General features: G+C 35.5%; 1 protein-coding gene across 2 annotated transcripts in view; it reads right to left on the minus strand.

Annotated features, from left to right (window-relative positions):
• Positions 1 to 6,956: 6,956 nt before the first annotated feature.
• LOC125649985 (focadhesin-like) overlaps positions 6,957 to 22,558 on the minus strand; it is a 193,024-nt gene continuing 177,422 nt past the window's right edge. For both annotated transcript variants that reach the window (XM_048877901.2, XM_048877902.2), the window contains 3 exons: positions 21,925 to 22,158; positions 20,051 to 20,105; positions 6,957 to 7,390 (listed from right to left, as the gene is read on the minus strand). In XM_048877901.2, coding sequence (XP_048733858.2) covers positions 7,296 to 7,390; positions 20,051 to 20,105; positions 21,925 to 22,158 — 384 coding nt within the window. In that variant the 3' untranslated portion in view covers positions 6,957 to 7,295. The remainder of the gene's footprint in view (positions 7,391 to 20,050; positions 20,106 to 21,924; positions 22,159 to 22,558) is intronic.

The raw sequence follows: 22,558 nt of genomic DNA on the forward strand, positions 1-22,558 counted from the left end.
TTCTACTTTTCTTATTTGTAATTGAAGCAGAGGATCCAAATGGTTGAAATTTATGACATGGAAAGTTCCTACAAGACCAGCTAGTGTATGTGGTGCAAATGTAGCTGTAACATTTTCTCCATATTAAATGTAGGTATGGTTACGAAGATCTATATAGAGAGACCAGCCCTCCATCCTCTACAAGGGTCTATATATAGAGACCAGCCCTCCGTCCTCTACATACTACAAGGGTCTATATATAGAGACCAGCCCTCCGTCCTCTACACACTACAAGGGTCTATATACATGTATAGAGACCAGCCCTCCGTCCTCTACACACTACAAGGGTCTATATATAGAGACTAGCCCTCCGAACTGTACACACTACAAAAGTCTATATATAGAGACCAGCCTTCTACACACTACAAGGGTATATATATATAGAGACCAGCCCTCCGTCCTCTACACACTACAAGGGTCTATATATAGAGACCAGCCCTCCGTCCTCTACACACTACAAGGGTCTATATATAGAGACCAGCCCTGCGTCCTCTACACACTACAAGGGTCTATATATAGAGACCAGCCCTCCATCCTCTACACACTACAAGGGTCTATATATAGAGACCAGCCCTACGTCCTCTACACACTACAAGGGTCTATATATAGAAACCAGCCCTCCGTACTCTACACACTACAAGGGTCTATATATAGAGACCAGCCCGCGTCCTCTACACACTACAAGGGTATATATATAGAGACCAGCCCACGTCCTCTACACACAAGGGTCTATATATAGAGACCAGCCCTGCGTCCTCTACACACTACAAGGGTCTATACATGTATATAGAAACCAGCCCTCTGTACTCTACACACTACAAGGGTCTATATATAGAGACCAGCCCTCCGTCCTCTACACATTACAAGGGTCTATGTATAGAGACCAGCCCTCCGTACTCGACACACTAGAAGGGTCAATATATAGAGACCAGCCCTCCATCCTCTACAAGGGTCTATATATATAGAGACCAACCCTCTACACACTACAAGGGTCTATATATAGAGACCAGTCCTCCGTCCTCTACAAGGGTATATATATAGAGACAAGCCCTCCATCCTCTACACACTACAAGGGTCTATATATAGAGACCAGCCCTCCATCCTCTACACACTAGAAGGGTCAATATATAGAGACCAGCCCTCCGTCCTCTACACACTACAAGGTTCTATATATAGAGACCAGCCCTCCGTCCTCTACACATTACAAGGGTCTATATATAGAGACCAGCCCTCCATCCTCTACACACTACAAGGGTCTATATATAGAGACCAGCCCTCCATCCTCTACACACTACAAGGGTATATATATAGAGACCAGCCCTCTACACACTACAAGAGTCTATACATGTATATAGAGACCAGCCCTCCGTCCTCTACACACTACAAGGGTCTATATATAGAGACCAGCCCTCCATCCTCTACACACTACAAGGGTATATATATAGAGACCAGCCCTCTACACACTACAAGAGTCTATACATGTATATAGAGACCAGCCCTCCGTCCTCTACACACTACAAGGGTATATATATAGAGACCAGCCCTCCATCCTCTACACACTACAAGGGTATATATATAGAGACCAGCCCTCTACACACTACAAGGGTCTATACATGTATATAGAGACCAGCCCTGCGTCCTCTACACACTACAAGGGTCTATACATGTATATAGAGACCAGCCCTCCATCCTCTACACACTACAAGAGTCTATACATGTATATAGAGACCAACCCTCCGTCCTCTACACACTACAAGGTTCTATATATAGAGACCAGCCCTCTACACACTACAAGGGTCTATATATAGAGACCAGTCCTCCGTCCTCTACAAGGGTATATGTATAGAGACAAACCCTCCATCCTCTACACACTGCAAGGGTCTATATATATAGAGACCAGCCCTCCGTACTCTACACACTACAATGGTCTATATATAGAGACCAGCCCTCCGTCCTCCACACACTACAAGGTTCTGTATATAGAGACAAGCCCTCAGCCCTCTACACACTACAAGGGTATATATGTAGAGACCAGCCCTCCGTACTCTACACACTACAAGAGTCTATACATGTATATCGAGACCAGCCCTCCGTACTCTACACACTACAAGGGTCTATATATAGAGACCAACCCTCCGTCCTCTACACACTACAAGGGTCTGTATGTAAAGAGGGAGACCAGCCCTTTTCCTGTACACCCAAACTGGTCCACCAATCGTGAATTTTTCACTTGTGCGAGATGTTGTCAATTTTAGATGAAGTGCCACAAATTTTTACTTGTGTATGATTTAAAAATGTATAGTGAAAAGATATTAATTCTCAATATATAACCAATGTTTAAACTGAATACACTTAAATATTTATTGGACCGTGGCCTTGTAGTTACTGAAGATTCCTGATTAAACATGACAAATCTATTTTCACGTAGTGTAGAGTTTTAACGATTCTCCTTTTTAATTTGATGTTAAATTTTGAACACCTAGAGACTGACGTGCTCCCACCCCAAGGGCTATTAACAAACTTAATTTTACACAATATGAGGATGCTTGCATTTTGACTCAATAATCCGGGCCTGGAGGTTATAAAACTTTTTTGAGCACATTTTCATTCAAATTCCATGCTCTAAATCATACTCATAAGTGAAGGTTAAAAACTTTTAGAAAATCATTCTCATACTCAGAGTACATGCTCAAGATTTTTCGAGAATGTTCTCAAAACAAACATGGCCGAGTTTGAGTACGGTAAAAGTTTTATAACCTTCAGGGACCAGTTTCACAAAACTATCTTACGACTAAGATCTGTCTTAAGACCAAAATTTGTCATAAGATCCATCATAGCTGTTTCACAAAACTGTCATATCTTAAGACATCCAGATACTTAATGTCATAAATATATACTGAACTATGCTTTGCTAAGAGATAGGTAGGTTAATCGGAGGAAACATGGTTTCAGGGACAGAAACAATAGGATGTGGACATCATTGATAAGTTTCGTATACCGCGACATGTAATCTTTATGATGAACTCAATATTCGTTTAGAATATCCCACAGCTAACTTTTCCCGACTTTCACTGTTGAGGCATGTCCACTACTTCTTCCTCCTTTCTTCTCCCAACCCGACAAACTAATCTGTTGAATTTACAGCATTTACTCTAGAAGTGACATCTCCCCAAGTTTCCTTCATAACATTGGAACTGTAGTTTTGTTTTAATAACGAATGTCTTTTCTTTTCTCCACCTCGTCAAACAATACTGACATTTCAGCAACTGAAAAGTCTGGACATCGTTTCAAAGACATTTTAAATCTTTTGACACCGATTTGTCTGAGCGCATGCACACGGACTTCGTAGCCGCTATTTTGTCACAAGTAAACGTATTTGAATACCTTTCATTTATTGTTTGTAGACACAAAAGCAGTGTTGGGTGAATCTAATTCTTCACGTTTTCATGTTTTGTTAGTTTTCGTACTATTTCATTTCATTCGGTCATAGAAAAGCCTTTGCGCCCAGTATACATGTATAGTAGAACACGCGTACCCGTTTTGTGTTCGGTTAATGCGACGTTCGTTATAAATGCTTAAGTATTACCCGTGTCTTTGGTTTTCCCTACCCACCCACGCCCTCGTTTACTGAATACCTTATTTGTATTTAGTATATTATTTTGTTGAATAAAACAAATGCGGCGTTGCTAACTTGTAACAAATGCATCAATCCTATTGTCTTTTTTCTTATAAGCAAATGTTTTACTTTAGTCGGAGAGGAATGGGGGAGAAAATATAAATATATCAGACTTTGATATAGTGTTTCTATAAAAATATCATTCAATGTTTTCTATTTTGTATCACAGTTTCTGAAATTAAATAGTACACAAACCGAGTGTAACTTTCTTTTGAAATACAAAATAAAGTGTAAGTTCAAATGATTTATAAAAGAAGTACAATGTGTTAAATTTTATGAATATATTAAATTGCAAATGCCTAAAATCGTAATATTTCAATTTCCTATTTATAGTTTTATATACTTCAATCTTTCATACACATGTAACATTGAAATTCATCCATGCAGTCAAAAGATTATGAAGAAAACACGGTATTCTACAATGTAAAGAGTATAACAACGACCTAAGATCTATCATAAGATTTCTTGAAGTGAAGATAGTTTTGTGAAACGGTACTGTCGTGTCTTATGATCGTCATAAGTCAGATCTTAAGACACTCTTACGATCTATCTTATGACAGATCTTAGATAGTTTTGTGAAACCTGGCCCAGACCAGTACTCTTCAAATTCTTGGGAAAAGATTTTCATTTTGTAAATACATAATTATTATGTATAACCAATGCACTATTGTGGCCCCGTACTGGCTAGGGAAAGGGAAGGTTATTTGTGTCATCAACAAATTAATAAAACCCAACATGAAGAGGATTGATGGTCAATTTGAGAATCTGTACTCTGAAGAATTTCCGACATTTTCCCAAAAGTGGACTGTTGGGTACACGGCCGCCTGGAATTACATCTACACAGTATCTATGCCTCATTATTCAAAGTCAAAACCTGTAACACTCATCTGCAACTAAATTTTATGAAATGAAGTTCTCTGTCAGTGTACCGGGCCTAATGGGGATACCTGGCCTTACATCTTGCAAGTCTGTGATATGATCCTGTCATTATTTGACCATGTATTTTCAAAATGAGGTCACAATGACCTACTTTTAGGTCATGACATTTCTTCTCCACACAATACATCAACTGATGTGTAAGCTTATGTGGTACAGTGTAGCTTGGGATTTGTAGAGATCTCTGATCTGTCCCGATATTTTCCCATACAGCTAGAGATCTGTAGATCTCTCCCGATATTTTCCCATACAGCTACAGATCCGCTGCTAGGTATAGTGTAGTTATCCACATAACAGTAGACAGAAGGTTAGCAGATACATTGACCAGTATACATGGGGATAGCAGATCCAGGGACCAGTTTACATGGGGATAAAAGATCCAGGGACCAGTTTACATGGGGATAGAAGATCCAGGGACCAGTTTACATGGGGATAGAAGATCCAGGGACCAGTTTACATGGGGATAGCAGATTCATTCATTCGGCAGATTCTGGTACCCTACATCTAGCCTGGAATTAGGCCTGAGTATTGCCAGCCACCTTACGATACAATGCTTATCACGATACGGTCATGCGATACAGCATATGTATCACGATACAGTAGTCAATAATTGAATAAACTGATAATCTTTACATATTGTTGTGTTTTTTACCTCCACAGTATTAGAATTTATAGAATAAACATCTCAACAACAGTTTACCATCTCAGCATTTGAATCTACCTCGTTTCCCGCCATTTTTAAATGTTAACATTTGTATGGTCTACGTAGATGTTAAAGTAAGTCAATAAAAATTAACTCTTACTGTATCGTGATATATACCTGACGATACGATACGCGTATCGCGAGTCCTTGCGATCAATACAATCGATGTATCACTGTATCGTTACACCTCTACCTGGAATGTATGACTTTAAGTGATATGTATATACGCCTAACAGTTAGGGTGTCCATTTACTCTGCCGGAAAAACTGCAGCCTTCTGAAAGTAGTGGTCAAAAAATGTTTTTTTTAAATGAATTTATCGAGTTTTCCTTAGAAAACTGCCCTCTATTTCGAGAGGAAAAAACCCCCACCATAAATCTCAAAGAAAAATAGTTACAGACATTGAGAGTGTCATTAAACAAGAGGCCCATGGGCCACATCGCTCACCTAAGTCACCTTGGTCCATATCAGAAGATTTTCCATATCTATTTGCATGTAAAACCGTAGTCCCTATTATGGCCCCAAACCTACCCCTGGAGGCTATGGTTTTTGCAAACTTGAATCTACACTATGTCAGAAAGCTTTCATGTAAATGTCAACTTCTTTGGCCCAATGGTTCTTGAGAAGATTTTTAAAGATTTTCCATATATATTTGTATGTAAAACTTTGATCCCCTATTGTGGCCCCATCCTACCCCAGGGGGCCATGATTTTAACAAACCTGAATCTGCACTATATCAGAAAGCTTTCATATAAATCTCAGCTTTTCTGGCTCATTGGTTCTGGGAAGAAGATTTTTCCTATATATTTGTATGTAAAACTTTGATCCCCTATTGTGGCCCCATCCGACCCCCGGGGGCCATGATCTTAACAATTTAGAATCTGCACTATATCAGGAAGCTTTCATATAAATCTCAGCTTTTCTGGCTCAGTGGTTCTTTGGGAAGAAGATTTTTAAAGATTTTTCCTATATATTTGTATGTAAAACTTTGACCCCCTATTTAGAATTCCCTTTACCTAAGGATGTTTTGTGCCAACTTTGGTTGAAATTGGCCCAGTGGTTGTTGAGAAGAAGTTGAAAATGTGAAAAGTTTACAGACGGACGGACGGACGCCGGAATACGGGTGATCAGAAAAGCTCACTTGAGCTTTCAGCTCAGGTGAGCTAAAAATTATGTTAAAATGGACTGTATTTTGCGGGAGCTGTGAGTAGTTCCCATTGATCAGTGACGTTAAACATGTTGTTATACATCACTGTATACGTACTATGGCGGAAAACAATCAACCAGGTAACCAAGTCGTGCAATTTTCATTTGTCAACTAAGATGATAATGAGTCAACCTATTTAATTTCAGATCCCTAAGTTAGGATTGTGGAGAAAAGTGGAAAACTGGCACAAAGTCCCATACATCTCATATTTAAATCACTCCACTATAATGAAGCTTTAACTAGATCTATCACCAATTCAAATTTTAGATTCCTAAGTCAAAGCATGGGGGAAAAAGTCCAGAAAACCAAGTTGTAACAGACAGACAGATGGATGAACAGAGGAAATAGTTCCCTTTAACTTTGTCGGCAGAAGACTAAGAAGTTGAAAGCACTCTATGTAATGCATTTCCCCCTTCATTTTTTATTGTTTTGAACTTCCCTTACACATAAATACAATACAAAATATGAAATCAATTAGACCTAGACTGTAAATGTATTAGCATGTCAAATATGTGAGTAGTGCATCCATCGCATGCTTAATTGGTTCTTCAGATCACTAACAATTTTAGCAGTCTGACTGCCGTACGAAAATCTCCAGTCCACAAAATCTGCAGGTCATTATTACGCCCCTGACACCATGTTATATTGCTAGAGTGTATGATGTCTTTGGTTTATGTAAATTTCTGGCCCATTAAAGAATCCACAAAGTCTCCAGCCCACTACATCTCCAGCCCTCTACATCTCTGAGATTGTGTTGTATCTCTGAATAACATCTGTCCATGTCTGCACCCTCCTAAAGTGCACTGAATGCTTCAGGCTGATCTCAACAGCTGGGAAAAGAAAGGAAATCATGAAAAAAAATTTCAATGAATGATGGTTGCTTTCTGTTAAAGGGATGTACTACATGAATTTAATGAATAAATATCTCAAGCTTTTGATTATGGACATTTTCTGTTTCATGTAATGACAAAGTGGAGGAGATTTTAAGAAGCTTTGGACACACTAATCAAAGTACTTAAAGTACTCGTGGGAGTTGAACATTGTGGAAATTCAGTTAGAACAGATAGCACTGGAAGGGTAGGGGGATAAATGACTGAATATTATCATGATTTTAAATACAAATCAATTGTTGTTTTTCAAAGCGTTACAACAGCAAACATGGATAATGGAAGGCCCATGGGCCACAACGCTCCTCGAGTAACTGAAGTCGTGTGGTTGTTTTCTAGAATTTCACCCCTTTATATTCTCATGAAAAATGTGACCACATATTATGGCCCAAACATTCAAATCAATATGGTTTTCAATGCCTTGCAGTTATGAAGAAGTTTTTCCCCTGTATATATACATTCAAGTTTAATCCTAGTTGTAGCTAATTCTAAGGATTCATTACTTGAAAAGGTAGTCCAATATGCTAAACTGTCACCTGAGTATACTACAGTCCTGTAGAGGATCAATGGAATGGTAAGTAATTGTATAATAACTCAAAATAAATGAAATGCAAAAAAAATTAAAAATTGTCCGGCATCGGAAATGCACAAGCCGAGTTGCACAAGGAATGGGCATAGAGGGAACCGGCAGAAAAGTTTGTAAGAATTATCAAGCAGGGAGCAAAATTTTGCGTACATAAATTTCAGCCGACTTAAATCCTTTGTGACCTTGACCTTTAACCCTTGACCAAAATCAATAGGCTTCTTTGTCTCATCAAGGGCGATAATCCATCTAAGTTTAATTGGGATCCTATAATTTGTTAAAAAATCATAGTGCAGAAAACAAAATTTTCTCCAATTTTCAGTCTATTTATAGCCACTGTGACTTTGACCTTGTGACCCCAGAATCGATAGGCTTCTTGTCTTACTTAATCGATCTAAGTTTGATTGGGATCTTATAATTCGTTCAAGAGCTATGGTGTGGAAAACAAAATTTTCTCCAAATTTCAGTCTATTTATAGCCAGTGACCTTGACCTTTGACCTAGTGACCCCAGAATCGATAGGCTTCCTGGTCTTACTGAGGGTGACAATCCATTTAAGTTTGATTGAGATCGTATGATTTGTTCAAGAGCTATGGTGCGGAAAACAAAATTTTCTCCAAACTTCAGTCTATTTATAGCCACTGTGACCTTGACCTTTGACCTAGTGACCCCAGAATCGATAGGCTTCCTCATCTTACTGAGGGTGACAATCCATCTAAGTTTGAATGAGATCCTATAATTTGATCAAGAGCTATGGTGCGGAAATGAAATGTTGATGTGTGCCCGCCTGCCCGCCCAAAGGCACTTCATCAGATCATAAGCCGAGTTCGACTTCATCGCAACTCCACTAAAAATGAAACACTAGTCAAATAATGTTATTTATTGCCAAGGTATTTGGGATATTATACTGTGGCTCAAACAGGGGGTGAATGAACCTGACAGAATGGGAAGAATATAGCGGAATCAGACTCGTGATGTTGGAAATCTATAGTGATTAATAAACTATACATGTACAAGATCCATAACTATTTTTTTTTTCAGTTTGTGAGGAACAATCCTCATGTCTCTTTCATCTGTAGACAAATAAACAATGTGTTTTGACCAGAGCAATTTCCAATCCTTTTTGCAGCATAAATTCAACATTGTGGCAACTGGGTTAAACTTTGATAGTGAAGTCAAACATGGCAGCACCTTATCCCATGCTCTTAAAATTTCTGTTTGACACACACTCATGACATCCACTCAAACATTACAGAGTGCAGCAAAATCTCATTGTAATAGGGGATTCAAAATGGATAACTGGTACAAAATATGGTACATACTATTCAAAAAGGATAATGAATTTGACATTTTGATGTCTTGGAAAAGGAAATTCTGACATCGGGGCTCTAAGCGTTTTCAAACATTGTCATTTGATAAAAGTGTTCTACATTTTTAAAAATAGAGATTAATATGTCTTTACATACATAGGTGAGAAAGTTTCCATTATTCCTAGCCGAGACATACCATGTATGCACAAAAAATTCATAAACAAATATCACACTACTCACATAGAAAATGTGGACCTTACCGTCATCAAGCGCAGCGAAACACGCCATTTCGAGATTTTCGTCGACGAAAGCTCGGTAACAGTAATGAATAAGGTACACTCATTTTGTATCTATTTTGTGACTTTCTTTATTAAAAGACACAGTTCTCTAATGTGTAACGTGCAATTACTACGTAATTCAATAACTTGAAGCATGAAGCAGTTTCACTTTGCAACCGGATATAAGAAATTTTATTTCGTATTCCGATCCCAATCGAAAGTTGTTGACTGGGAATGACGTGTTTTAATTCAATCTACATGTAACATCAAGCATCTTTTATATCACATTAAAAAAAACCCAAATATATACACATACGTAATGTTGTAAAGTTATTTCTTGTAAATTTTCTGAGGTTTCGCACCATATTCGATATTTCGCGCCACGGTGTCAATAGGTCTTGTGTGCAGTTGTCGTTCGTTTCCCTATCAATATTTATAGGTGACGCTGCGCTACAAACGACAATTTTCAACCTTATCTTTTATTTTTCTATGTATATCAGTATCAATTTGATCGAAATCCTGTATTCAAATTGATTTGAATACAATATCATTGCATTTACTTACATGTCAATTATCAAAATTAGATTAATTCAGAAAAGTTACATGGATTATTTAATGGCGGATGTTTATAAAAGTTTATGTTGATTTACCTAGGAGTATATCAGCTGACACAGAACCCCCACTGACGACCACTATACAAATCAATAAAAATTACTGCGCAGAAAAGTGCGTGATGACCCAAGGAGATTGAACATAGTTCAACTCCCAAAAATCTGTCTTGTAAATCAAAGATTTCTGTATAAATGACACAATTTGAATGAAATCTCTATTTAAGAAAGGAATGAAGTTGTTACGTTGTCCCTTATAATTATTAGGCTTCATTTACTGGCAACCTGAATGCAATATACTCCAGATGTCATATTGCTGTGACATATACATGTAGACAATTTTGAAAAATGATATTTTCCAAATCAATTAAATCTATGTACATTATTTCCCAGTGATTTGATTTTGGTGAGTAGTTGTATGCTTGGTTTTCATTGGTTGTTTGTAAGGCTTGTTTTGGTTGGTTTGTGGATTTGAGTGCAACTTTTGTTTGATCCCTCTGAGGGAGAATTAACCTTGAATGTGTTTGTGATGAAAGGGAATCACAGCCCGACAAGAAAATATTGTTTCAAAAACAAAGTCAACACTAATCTGTATAGTTAGAATAGCAACTGATTTATAAACGAGGCTTACATGGAATTGATCATACACCTGAGTAATTATGTAAAATGAGCAATGTAAAAGGTTTTTTTTATGCAATAATAGTATTTTTAGGATTTTGTTAATTAAATTAGATCGGTAAAGTTGGCTACTAGTAACCAGCTACTAGTAACTGGCTACTTAAAAAGAGAAAAGTTGGCTACTAGTAGCCAGCTACTTGAACCAGGAAAAGTTAGCTACTAGTAGCCAGTTACTAGTAGCCAGCTACTAAAAGTAAGAAAAGTTAGCTACTCGTAGCCAGCTACTACAAAATATAAAAGTTATAATTACTGATAGCTCGCTACCAGATAAAGGTTAATGAGTTTGAAAATTATTATCTATCAGATTTATTTCTAAAGAGGACGAGGAGTCGTATGAAATTTCATGCTCAATTATCCCCAATTACATAGCGTTGCAATGCAAAATACGAATAAACTTTTTCAACTGAGTGTTTACTTTAAAAGTGAAAAGGATTTAATTCAGACCTTCAATCATTTGATATACCATCCATTTTGAGATATCTGCTACTTTTACAATTTGATTCGAGTTACCCTGAAATTTCAACATAAGTGTGAATACCGTAAGAAATTTTATGTTTGACTTTATGTTTGTATTAGATATCTGATGAATTTACGACTATACATATGGCAAGAAGTGATAGATGGTGTTCTGGTACGCCATGAATTTTCAGATATCGCTCTTTAGGAAATCCGTTACTTATACATTTTGATTATCGGTACAATCAAATTTCAAGATCCGTGTGAATACCTTAAGGAACTCCGTGTTCATATCATATATTTAACTAACTTACAACGATACGTATGGCGAGTAGTGATATTGGGTATCGTAATATGTCATCAATTTTCAGATATCACGCTTAAGGAAGTCAACTACATATACCTTTTGATAGCAGGTAAACTGAAATCTGAAGTTTTTCATAAATATCTTAAGGAACTCTGACTAATTTATAACTATCCACGTGAAGAGGTGTGATATTAGGTATCTTGATATGCCAACAATTTTCGGATATCATACTTAACGAAGTCAGCTACTTATACCTTTTGATTCCAGCTAACCTGAAATTTCAAGTTTTTCATAAATATCTTAAAGAACTCCTTGTTTGTATTAGATATCTGACTAATTTACAACAATCCATGTGAAGTGGAATGGTATTAGGTATCTTGACATGCCATCAATTTTAAGATATCACCCTTAAGGAAGTCAGCTACTTATACCTTTTGGTTGCAGGTACCATGAAATTTGAAGTTTTCTACCAATATTTTAAGGAACACCGAGTTTGTATTAGATATCTTACTAATTTACAATTATCAAAGTAAAGAAGAGTGATATTTGGTATCTTGACATGCCATAAATTTCCAGATATCACACTTAAGGAAGTCAGCTACTTATACCTTTTGATTCCAGCTAACCTGAAATTTCAAGTTTTTCATAAATATCTTAAAGAACTCCTTGTTTGTATTAGATATCTGACTAACTTACAACTATCCATGTGAAGTGGAGTGGTACTAGGTATCTTGATATGCCATCAATTTTCAGATATCACCCTTAAGGAAGTCAACTACTTATATCTTTTGGTTGCAGGTAACCTGAAATTTCAAGTTTTTCATAAATATCTCCAGGAACTCTGTGTTTGTACTAAAAATCTGACTAATTTACAATTATCCACGTGAAAAAGACTGATATTAGGTGTCTTGATATACCATTAATTTTCAGATATCGTGTTTAAGGAAGTTAGCTACTAATACCTTTTGATTCCAGGTAAACTGAAATTTCAAGTTTTATCAAATATTTTAATGAACTCCATGTTTGTTTTAAATATCTGATTAATTTACCAATGCACATATGACGAAATCTGATATTAGGTATCTTGATATGCCATCAATTTTCAGATATCACGCTTAAGGAAGTCAGCCACATATACTTTTTGATGGCAGGTAAACTGAAATTTGAAGTTTTTCATAAATATCTTAAGGAACTCTGAGTTTGTATTAGATATCTGAAAAATTTACAATTATCAAAGTGAAGAAGAGTGATATTTGGTATCTTGACATGCCATAAATTTCCAGATATCACACTTAAGGAAGTCAGCTACTTATACCTTTTGATTCCTGGTAACCTGAAATTTCAAGTTTTTCATAAATATCTTAAAGAACTCCTTGTTTGTATTAGATATCTGACAAATTTACAACTATCCATGTGAAGTGGAATGGTATTGGGTATCTTGATATGCCATCATTTTTCAGATATCACCCTTAAGGAAGTCAGCTACTTATACCTTTTGATTGCAGGTAACACGAAATTTGAAGTTTTCTACCAATATTTTAAGGAACTCTGCGTTTGTATTAGATATCTGACGAATTTACAATTATCAAAGTAAAGAAGAGTGATATTTGGTATCATGACTTGCCATAAATTTCCAGATATCACGCTTTAGGAAGTCAGCTACTTATACTTTTTGATTCTAAGTAACCTGAAATTTGAAGTTTTCCGTAAATATCTTAAAGAACTCCTTGTTTGTATTAGATATCTGACAAATTTACAACTATCCATGTGAAGTGGAATGGTATTAGGTATCTTGATATGCCATCAATTTTCAGATATCACCCTTAAGGAAGTCAGCTACTTATACCTTTTGATTGCAGGTAACACGAAATTTGAAGTTTTCTACCAATATTTTAAGGAACTCTGCGTTTGTATTAGATATCTGACAAATTTACAATTATCAAAGTAAAGAAGAGTAATATTAGGTATCATGACTTGCCATAAATTTCCAGATATCACGCTTAAGGAAGTCAGCTACTTATACCTTTTGATTCCTGCTATCCTGAAATTTCAAGTTTTTCATAAATATCTTAAAGAACTCCTTGTTTGTATTAGATATCTGACTAGTTTACAACTATGCATGTAAAGTAGAGTGGTACTAGGTATCTTGACATGCCATCAATTTTCAGATATCACCCTTAAGGAAGTCAGCTACTTATACCTTTTCATTTCCAGTAATCTAAAATTTCAAGTTTCCCGTACATATCTTAAGAAACTCTGCGTTTGTAATAAATATATCATTCATTTACCATCTCACATATGACAAGGAGTGATATTAAATATATTAATATGCCATCAATTTTCAGATATCACGAGTAAGGAAGTCAGCTACTTATAGCTTTTGATTCCATGTAGCCTAAAATTTCAGGCTTTTCGCAAATATCTAAAGGAACTCTGTCTTTGTATTATAAATATTATTAATTTACCATCTTACATGCGACAAGGAGTGAGATTAAGTCTCTTAATATGTCACCAATTTTCAGATATCACGCTTAAAGAAGTAAGTTACTTATATATTTTGATTCCAAGAAACTTAAAATTTAAAGCTTTTAGCAAATATTCTAAGAAGTCTGTGTTTGTATTAGATATCGTATTAATTTACCAGTAAACATATGACAAGGACTTATATTAGGTATCTTGATATGCCATCAATTCTGAGATATTACGTTTAAGGAAGTCAGCTACTTATACCTTTTGATTGCATTTAACCTAAAATTTCAAGTTTTCCGTAAATATCTTAAGTAACTCTGCGTTTATATTCGATATCTGACTAAGTTCCAACTATCCACGTGAAGAGGAGTGATATTAGGGATCTTAATATGCCATCAATTTTCAGATATCATGCTTAAAAAGTCAGTTACTTATATCTTTTGATTCCAAGAAGCTTAAAATTTAAAGCTTTTAGCAAATATTCTAAGAAGTCTGTGTTTGTATTAGATATCTGTCTAACTTACAACTATCCACATAAAGAGGAGTGATATTAGGTATCTTGATAGACAATTAAATTTCAGATATCACCCTTAAGGAAGTCAGCTACTTATACTTTTTGATTCTAAGTAACCTGAAATTTGAAGTTTTTCGTAAATATCTTGAGGAACTCTGCATTTGTATTAGATATCTGACTAACTTACAACCATCCACGTGAAGTGGAGTGATATTAGGTATCTTTATACCGATTATCATACCTCTTCACGTGAATAGTAGTTTACTAGTCAGAGATCTAACAGAAACACAGAGTTCCTTAAGCTATATACAAAACACTTTAAATTTCAGGATGTCTGGAATCAAAAGGTATAAGTAGCTGACTTCGTCAAACGCGATATCTCAAAATTGATTGCATATCAAGACACTTCATATAAAGCCCTGTAATATCGCCAAAGATAAATTCGTCAGATATCTAACATATCTATCTGAAAATTGATGGCATATCAATATACCTAATATCATTTCTCTTCAGGTTGATAGTATATAATTAGTCTGATATCTAATACAAACACACAGTTCCTTAAAAGATATCTACAAAACATTTGAAATTTCAGGTAACCAGGAATCAAAAGTTATAAGTAGCTAGCTAACTTCCTTAAGCGTGATATCTGAAAATTGATGGCATAATAAGACACTTAATATCACTCCTTGTCATATGTGAGATGGTAAATTAATGATATAGCTAATACAAACGCAGAGTTCCTTAAGATATGTACGGAAAACTTTTTCAGGCTACCTAGAATCAAATGGTATAAGTAGCTGACTTCCTTAAACGTGATATCTGAAAATTGATGGCATATCAAAATACCTAATATCACATCTTGTCATGTGTGCATTGGTAAATTAATCAGATATCTAAAACAAACAGGGAGCTCCTTAAAATATTTTCTGAAAACTTGAAATTTCAGGTTACATGTAATCAAAATGTACAAGTAGCTGACTTCCTTAAGCGTGATATCTGAAAATTGAAGGCATATCAAGATACCTAATATAACTCCTTGTCATATGTGCATTAGTAATTTCATCAGATATCTAAAACAAAAACGGAAATCCTCAAAATATATACTAAACACTTGAAATTTCAGTTTACCTGCAATCAAAATATACAAGTAGCTGACTTCCTTAAGGGTGATATCTGAAAATTAATTGTATATTAAGATACCTAATATCACTCCTCTTCATGTGGATAGTTGTAAGTTAGTCCGATATCTAATAGAAAAGCAGAGATACTTAAGATATTTATCAAAAAAGTTGAAATTTCATGTGTCGAGGAATCAAAAGGTATAAGTAGCTGACTTCCTTAAGCGTGATATCTGAAAATTGATGGCATATCAAGATACCTAATATCAGATTTCGTCATATGTGCATTGGTAAATTAATCAGATATTTAAAACAAACATGGAGTTCATTAAAATATTTGATAAAACTTGAAATTTCAGTTTACCTGGAATCAAAAGGTATAAGTAGCTAACTTCCTTAAACACGATATCTGAAAATTAATGGTATATCAAGACACCTAATATCAGTCTTCTTCACGTGGATAATTGTAAATTAGTCAGATTTTTAGTACAAACACAGAGTTCCTGGAGATATTTATGAAAAACTTGAAATTTCAGGTTACCTGCAACCAAAAGATATAAGTAGTTGACTTCCTTAAGGGTGATATCTGAAAATTGATGGCATATCAAGATACCTAGTACCACTCCACTTCACATGGATAGTTGTAAATTAGTCAGATATCTAATACAAACAAGGAGTTCTTTAAGATATTTATGAAAAACTTGAAATTTCAGGTTAGCTGGAATCAAAAGGTATAAGTAGCTGACTTCCTTAAGGGTGATATCTGAAAATTGATGGCATATCAAGATACCTAATACCATTCCACTTCACATGGATAGTTGTAAATTTGTCAGATATCTAATACAAACAAGGAGTTCTTTAAGATATTTATGAAAAACTTGAAATTTCAGGTTACCAGGAATCAAAAGGTATAAGTAGCTGACTTCCTTAAGTGTGATATCTGGAAATTTATGGCATGTCAAGATACCAAATATCACTCTTCTTTACTTTGATAATTGTAAATTAGTAAGATATCTAATACAAACTCAGTGTTCCTTAAAATATTGGTAGAAAACTTCAAATTTCATGGTACCTGCAACCAAAAGGTATAAGTAGCTGACTTCCTTAAGGGTGATATCTTAAAATTGATGGCATGTCAAGATACCTAATACCATTCCATTTCACATGGATAGTTGTAAATTAGTCAGATATCTAATACAAACAAGGAGTTCTTTAAGATATTTATGAAAAACTTGAAATTTCAGGTTAGCTGGAATCAAAAGGTATAAGTAGCTGACTTCGTTAAGTATGATATCCGAAAATTGTTGGCATATCAAGATACCTAATATCACACCTCTTCACGTGGATAGTTATAAATTAGTCAGAGTTCCTTAAGATATTTATGAAAAACTTCAGATTTCAGTTTACCTGCTATCAAAAGGTATATGTAGTTGACTTCCTTAAGCGTGATATCTGAAAATTGATGACATATTACGATACCCAATATCACTACTCGCCATACGTATCGTTGTAAGTTAGTTAAATATATGATATGAACACGGAGTTCCTTAAGGTATTCACACGGATCTTGAAATTTGATTGTACCGATAATCAAAATGTATAAGTAACGGATTTCCTAAAGAGCGATATCTGAAAATTCATGGCGTACCAGAACACCATCTATCACTTCTTGCCATATGTATAGTCGTAAATTCATCAAATATCTAATACAAACATAAAGTCAAACATAAAATTTCTTACGGTATTCACACTTATGTTGAAATTTCAGGGTAACTCGAATCAAATTGTAAAAGTAGCAGATATCTCAAAATGGATGGTATATCAAATGATTGAAGGTCTGAATTAAATCCTTTTCACTTTTAAAGTAAACACTCAGTTGAAAAAGTTTATTCGTATTTTGCATTGCAACGCTATGTAATTGGGGATAATTGAGCATGAAATTTCATACGACTCCTCGTCCTCTTTAGAAATAAATCTGATAGATAATAATTTTCAAACTCATTAACCTTTATCTGGTAGCGAGCTATCAGTAATTATAACTTTTATATTTTGTAGTAGCTGGCTACGAGTAGCTAACTTTTCTTACTTTTAGTAGCTGGCTACTAGTAACTGGCTACTAGTAGCTAACTTTTCCTGGTTCAAGTAGCTGGCTACTAGTAGCCAATTTTTCTCTTTTTAAGTAGCCAGTTACTAGTAGCTGGTTACTAGTAGCCAACTTTACCGATCTAATTAAATTGTTGATCATCCTGTAAAATGTTATTATAATTGTATGAAACTGCATTGTGCAAGATTATTTCCATAGAATGGTAAGCTATAGTTTAGTAATGACTGTGTCTGTAATATTTTAAATCAGTAAATTATTTTATGATCATCATTCATAGGACAAGTTATGTACATGTATTTTATATGCATTAGCTGTAACTGTAAGAGTTACCTCTCTTTAAATACATTGGTTTACATAATATGACTTATGGAGGAACTCTACATCGTCATAATGGCTGACTTCCTTTTAAAACATGGATGAAAATATAAATATCAGCCATATTTGTATATTCATTTAAAAAATTCTCGCCTAGCTAAGTAGCTCAGTATGTTAGCACATCGACTGCTGAACTGTAGATCGTGTGTTCGAGTCCAGCAGGGGTTTTAAATTTTTCTCAGATTGCTTTCTACTAAAACTGCATTTCTGACAAAATAAAGTGAATTTGAAAGCTTTCAATATTGTTTTACATATCCTCTACTTTTCATCCATATCAAATTTCTCTGGTGTAGCATAGCTCCTTAATATGATATTGCAATAATACTCTTTGCCTTATAAAATTGTATATAAATGATCTACTTGGAAATCATTACAATGTACAGGTAGAAAATTCACTGCTCTTGTATATTTTTTCAGGCAGCCGTTATGTCATGCATTAGCTTGTAAGTCGCAGTGTCCAGAATAAATTGTTTATGTACCAACCCTCAACAGGTGTTTAGCATTACACAACTAGTTCTAATTGTAACGGGGACCGTTACAGATGTTCCCCAAACCTCCCCCAATTAAAAAGTGATGTCCTTGTGAATCTATAGGAAAAAATCATTTTATTTTAGCCTTTAATTACATGTAGTACGTTCAATATGGTCATTTCAGTACCAAGAAATGAAAGAAAGCGTTGCACGTGCATACACGCGCACGCGTGTATGATTCCGAATTTTTGTTGATGTCGTTCAACAGGCATTTGTATCATATAACCACAGTATGAATTTCATAACGTTTCCACCAAATATAAGGAAGTTATAGCGATTTTAAAATCGTCCAATCAGAAATCAGCACACGTGCATGCACGTGCTGAGCAGTAATTCTAACCACAGCAATTTGTAAGGAGTACCAAGATACATCTAAACCCCTAATATGAATAGAATTTGATGAAAAACAAAAACGTTATCGTCCTTTAAAAATTGAACATTTAAAAAACGTTGCACGCGCATGCGCGTGTGCGTTGGCATTTTTTGTTACACCAACATATAGATACACATATTGTCTACATATGCTGTGAATATCATCTCATTCGCTTCATAAATAAGATAGTTACAAACGTTTTAGCATTATCCAATCAAAATGAAGCGCACGTGCATGCGCGTGCAAATTGGTAATTTTGACCATGTAAATCAGTTAAGGGTCTCAATATCTACCTATGATATGAATTTCAAGCCATTTCAATGAACAACAAAAAAGTTAGACTGATTCCAAAGTTAGCGTACAAATTTTGTAATGCGCGTGCACGTGCATGCGTGCGCGTGCTGGCAAAATAACTATTATTTTTCATATGTACAAATGATATACTATCATCCTATTTAGGTTTTATATCGCTTCCTTCAATATTCTGATTTTCCATTTTTTGTACCAAAATTGCAATGCACGTGAGCGCGCGTGCATGCACGTGCAAACAAAATGACTATCACTATGCACATCTACAAACGCTATACTATCATCCTGGAAAGTTTCATATCGATCCCTTTTGTAGTTTCTGAGAACACTACCGGACAAAAAAGTACCGGAGAAAAAGAATAATAATAATAATAATAATAAATAATAATAATAATAATAAGAAACAGAGTAAAAACAATATGTTCCCAAACTTTGTTTGGGGAACATAATAAAACCTGTTTATGTCACTGTGTCAAGAATAAATTGTTTACGTACATGTATATAACCAAACCTCAACAGGTGTTTAGCATTACACAATAAAATAACATCAAGATTCAAAATTAATCAAACAAATAAATGTGTTAATTACCAGACAGAGCAGCTGGGGTCTGTTTCTTCTGCATCAAACCCATCCAGTCAAGAACCTAAAATAAGAACCAAACTTGTAGAAGTGCTGTCAAAATATTCCAACAAATGCCCATTCATACTTGCCATTTCACAAAAGGATCCCAAATGGCAAAACTAGACGTGTCCTAATCGGACTAATACTAGTCTAAGACCTATCCTAATCAGATTAATACTAGACCTGTCCTAATCTGACTAACACTCCAGCGGTTCTCATCCACACTGAACTGAAGATCAGAGAGACACGAGTTTCAAAATTATTCATGTTTTACAGTCTACAGTAATCTTATCAATGTATAAACAATCATGGTGTAAAAAGGAGAAAGCACAAATTTCACAGTTAGACACTACAAAGCTCTTCTGTGACAAACTTGAATCTACACTTAATAGAGGTGATTCCACACTTAACTTAATCTACACTTATCGAGGTGATTCCACACTTAACTTGAATCTACACTTATCGAGGTGATTCCACACTTAACTTGAATCTACACTTATCGAGGTGATTCCACACTTAACTTGAATCTACACTTATAGAGGTGATTCCACACTTAACTTGAATCTACACTTATCGAGGTGATTCCACACTTAACTTGAATCTACACTTATAGAGGTGATTCCACACTTAACTTGAATCTACACTTATCGAGGTGATTCCACACTTAACTTGAATCTACACTTATCGAGGTGATTCCACACTTAACTTGAACTAGATGTAGGGGGGTGGTTAGATTAACTTTACATTGTCTATAAACATTTCAATAACGGATAAAAATACAGGTGTAAATGACTGCAGAGAAACTCTCGGGACAAAAAGTCCAATGGATGGATGGATTTATGGAGCAAAAACAGTATATCCCTCTGAACTTTGTAGGGGAGGGGGGAGTATATAATACATGCAAGTATATTTGAACACTAACTTGTCGTAGTATTCTCCAATACACTAATACTAAACCAGTATAAACACTGACTCTGTATGTCGCAGCGGTCTTACTGCATGATATGCCTCTTGGCTTTGGACTTTCAACTTGACCTTAAACTATTTACCAAACCTCTGTTTCGTACAATATAATTAGTTCACAAGTACTGAGCCAAGTTTAAAGTTACAGAAACAAAATTTCCCTTGAGTTTCAATGAGTAAGATAACAAGAGGTCCATGGGCCACATTGCTCACCTGAGGCACCTTGGTTCATATCTAAAGATTTTTTCTATAAACCTACTCCCAGGGACCATGATTTTTACAAACTTGAATCTGCACTATGTTTTAACAAACATAAATCTGCACTATGTCAGCAAGCTTTTATGTAAATATCAGCTTTCCTGGCTTAGTGGTTCTTGAGAAGAATATTTTAAAAGATTTTCCCTATATATTTGTATGTAAAACTTTGATCCCCTATTGTGGCCCCATCCTACCCCTGGGGGACATGATTTTTACAAACTTGAATCTGCACTATGTCAAAAAGCTTTCAGGCAAATATCAGTTTTTCTGGCATAGTGGTTCTTGAGAAGATTTTTAAATGACCCCACCCTATTTTTGCAGTTATCTCCCCTTGAAGGGGGCATGGCCCTTTATTTGATTAAACCTAAAAGCCCTTCACCTAAGGATTCTTTTGGCCAAATTTGGTTATAATTGGCCTTGTGGTTCTGGAGAAGTCGAATGTAAAAAGTTTACAGACAGACGGACAGACGAAGGACAACAGGCGATCAGAAAAGCTCACTTGAGCTTTCAGCTCAGGTGAGCAACAAACACAATGACCATATACCTATGTATGATAGAAGAAAGAAAACAAACAAAAAATCCCATATCTACCAAAGCTAAATTTGCCTCTGAATTCTTACCTTGAGTAAGATCTGACTCCAGGGTTCTCCCTCAAGCCCAGTAATAAACGAAGGTAAGAAATTGACAGGACTCCCAGGGCACCTGCTCAAGGTCAGGTTATGACCTTCCTGGAAAGGACTATTGGGATAGGAGTCCATCAGGAACTGTGGATTTATATTGTAGACTAAAGCTGTGGAGGACGAGGTAAACATACTGATGACAGAGGCAGCCAGATGGATCCCAAACTGTACCATCTGTAACCATAGTAACAAAAAGGTACGTTCATTGTATAACGAGTATTTTCTGCCAGTGGAAACTTTTACCATCCGATCCCTAAAAGGCAGCAAATCATATTCAGCATTTCCAATTTCTGCCAATGCATTGTACCTACATGTATCTATACCTATATTTGTCAATATATATTTTTTTGCGATTGTAGATTTCGCTGACTTTTCCTATCCACAAAACATGGACAACCGCAGAAAATATCAGTTATGTGGTAAGTTCATATATACAAATAAATGTTCAATTCCATAGCTGTACGGATAGACAAAACAAGAGGCTCACGGGCCTTCACTGTCACCCGAGGTTTAGAAAAAAAGTATCACTAGATCCAAGGGCTATGAAATCTAGAATAATTTCCCCATTATGCAT

This window comes from Ostrea edulis, chromosome 5 (assembly GCF_947568905.1).
Source record: "Ostrea edulis chromosome 5, xbOstEdul1.1, whole genome shotgun sequence".
NCBI classification, from domain to species: domain Eukaryota; kingdom Metazoa; phylum Mollusca; class Bivalvia; order Ostreida; family Ostreidae; genus Ostrea; species Ostrea edulis.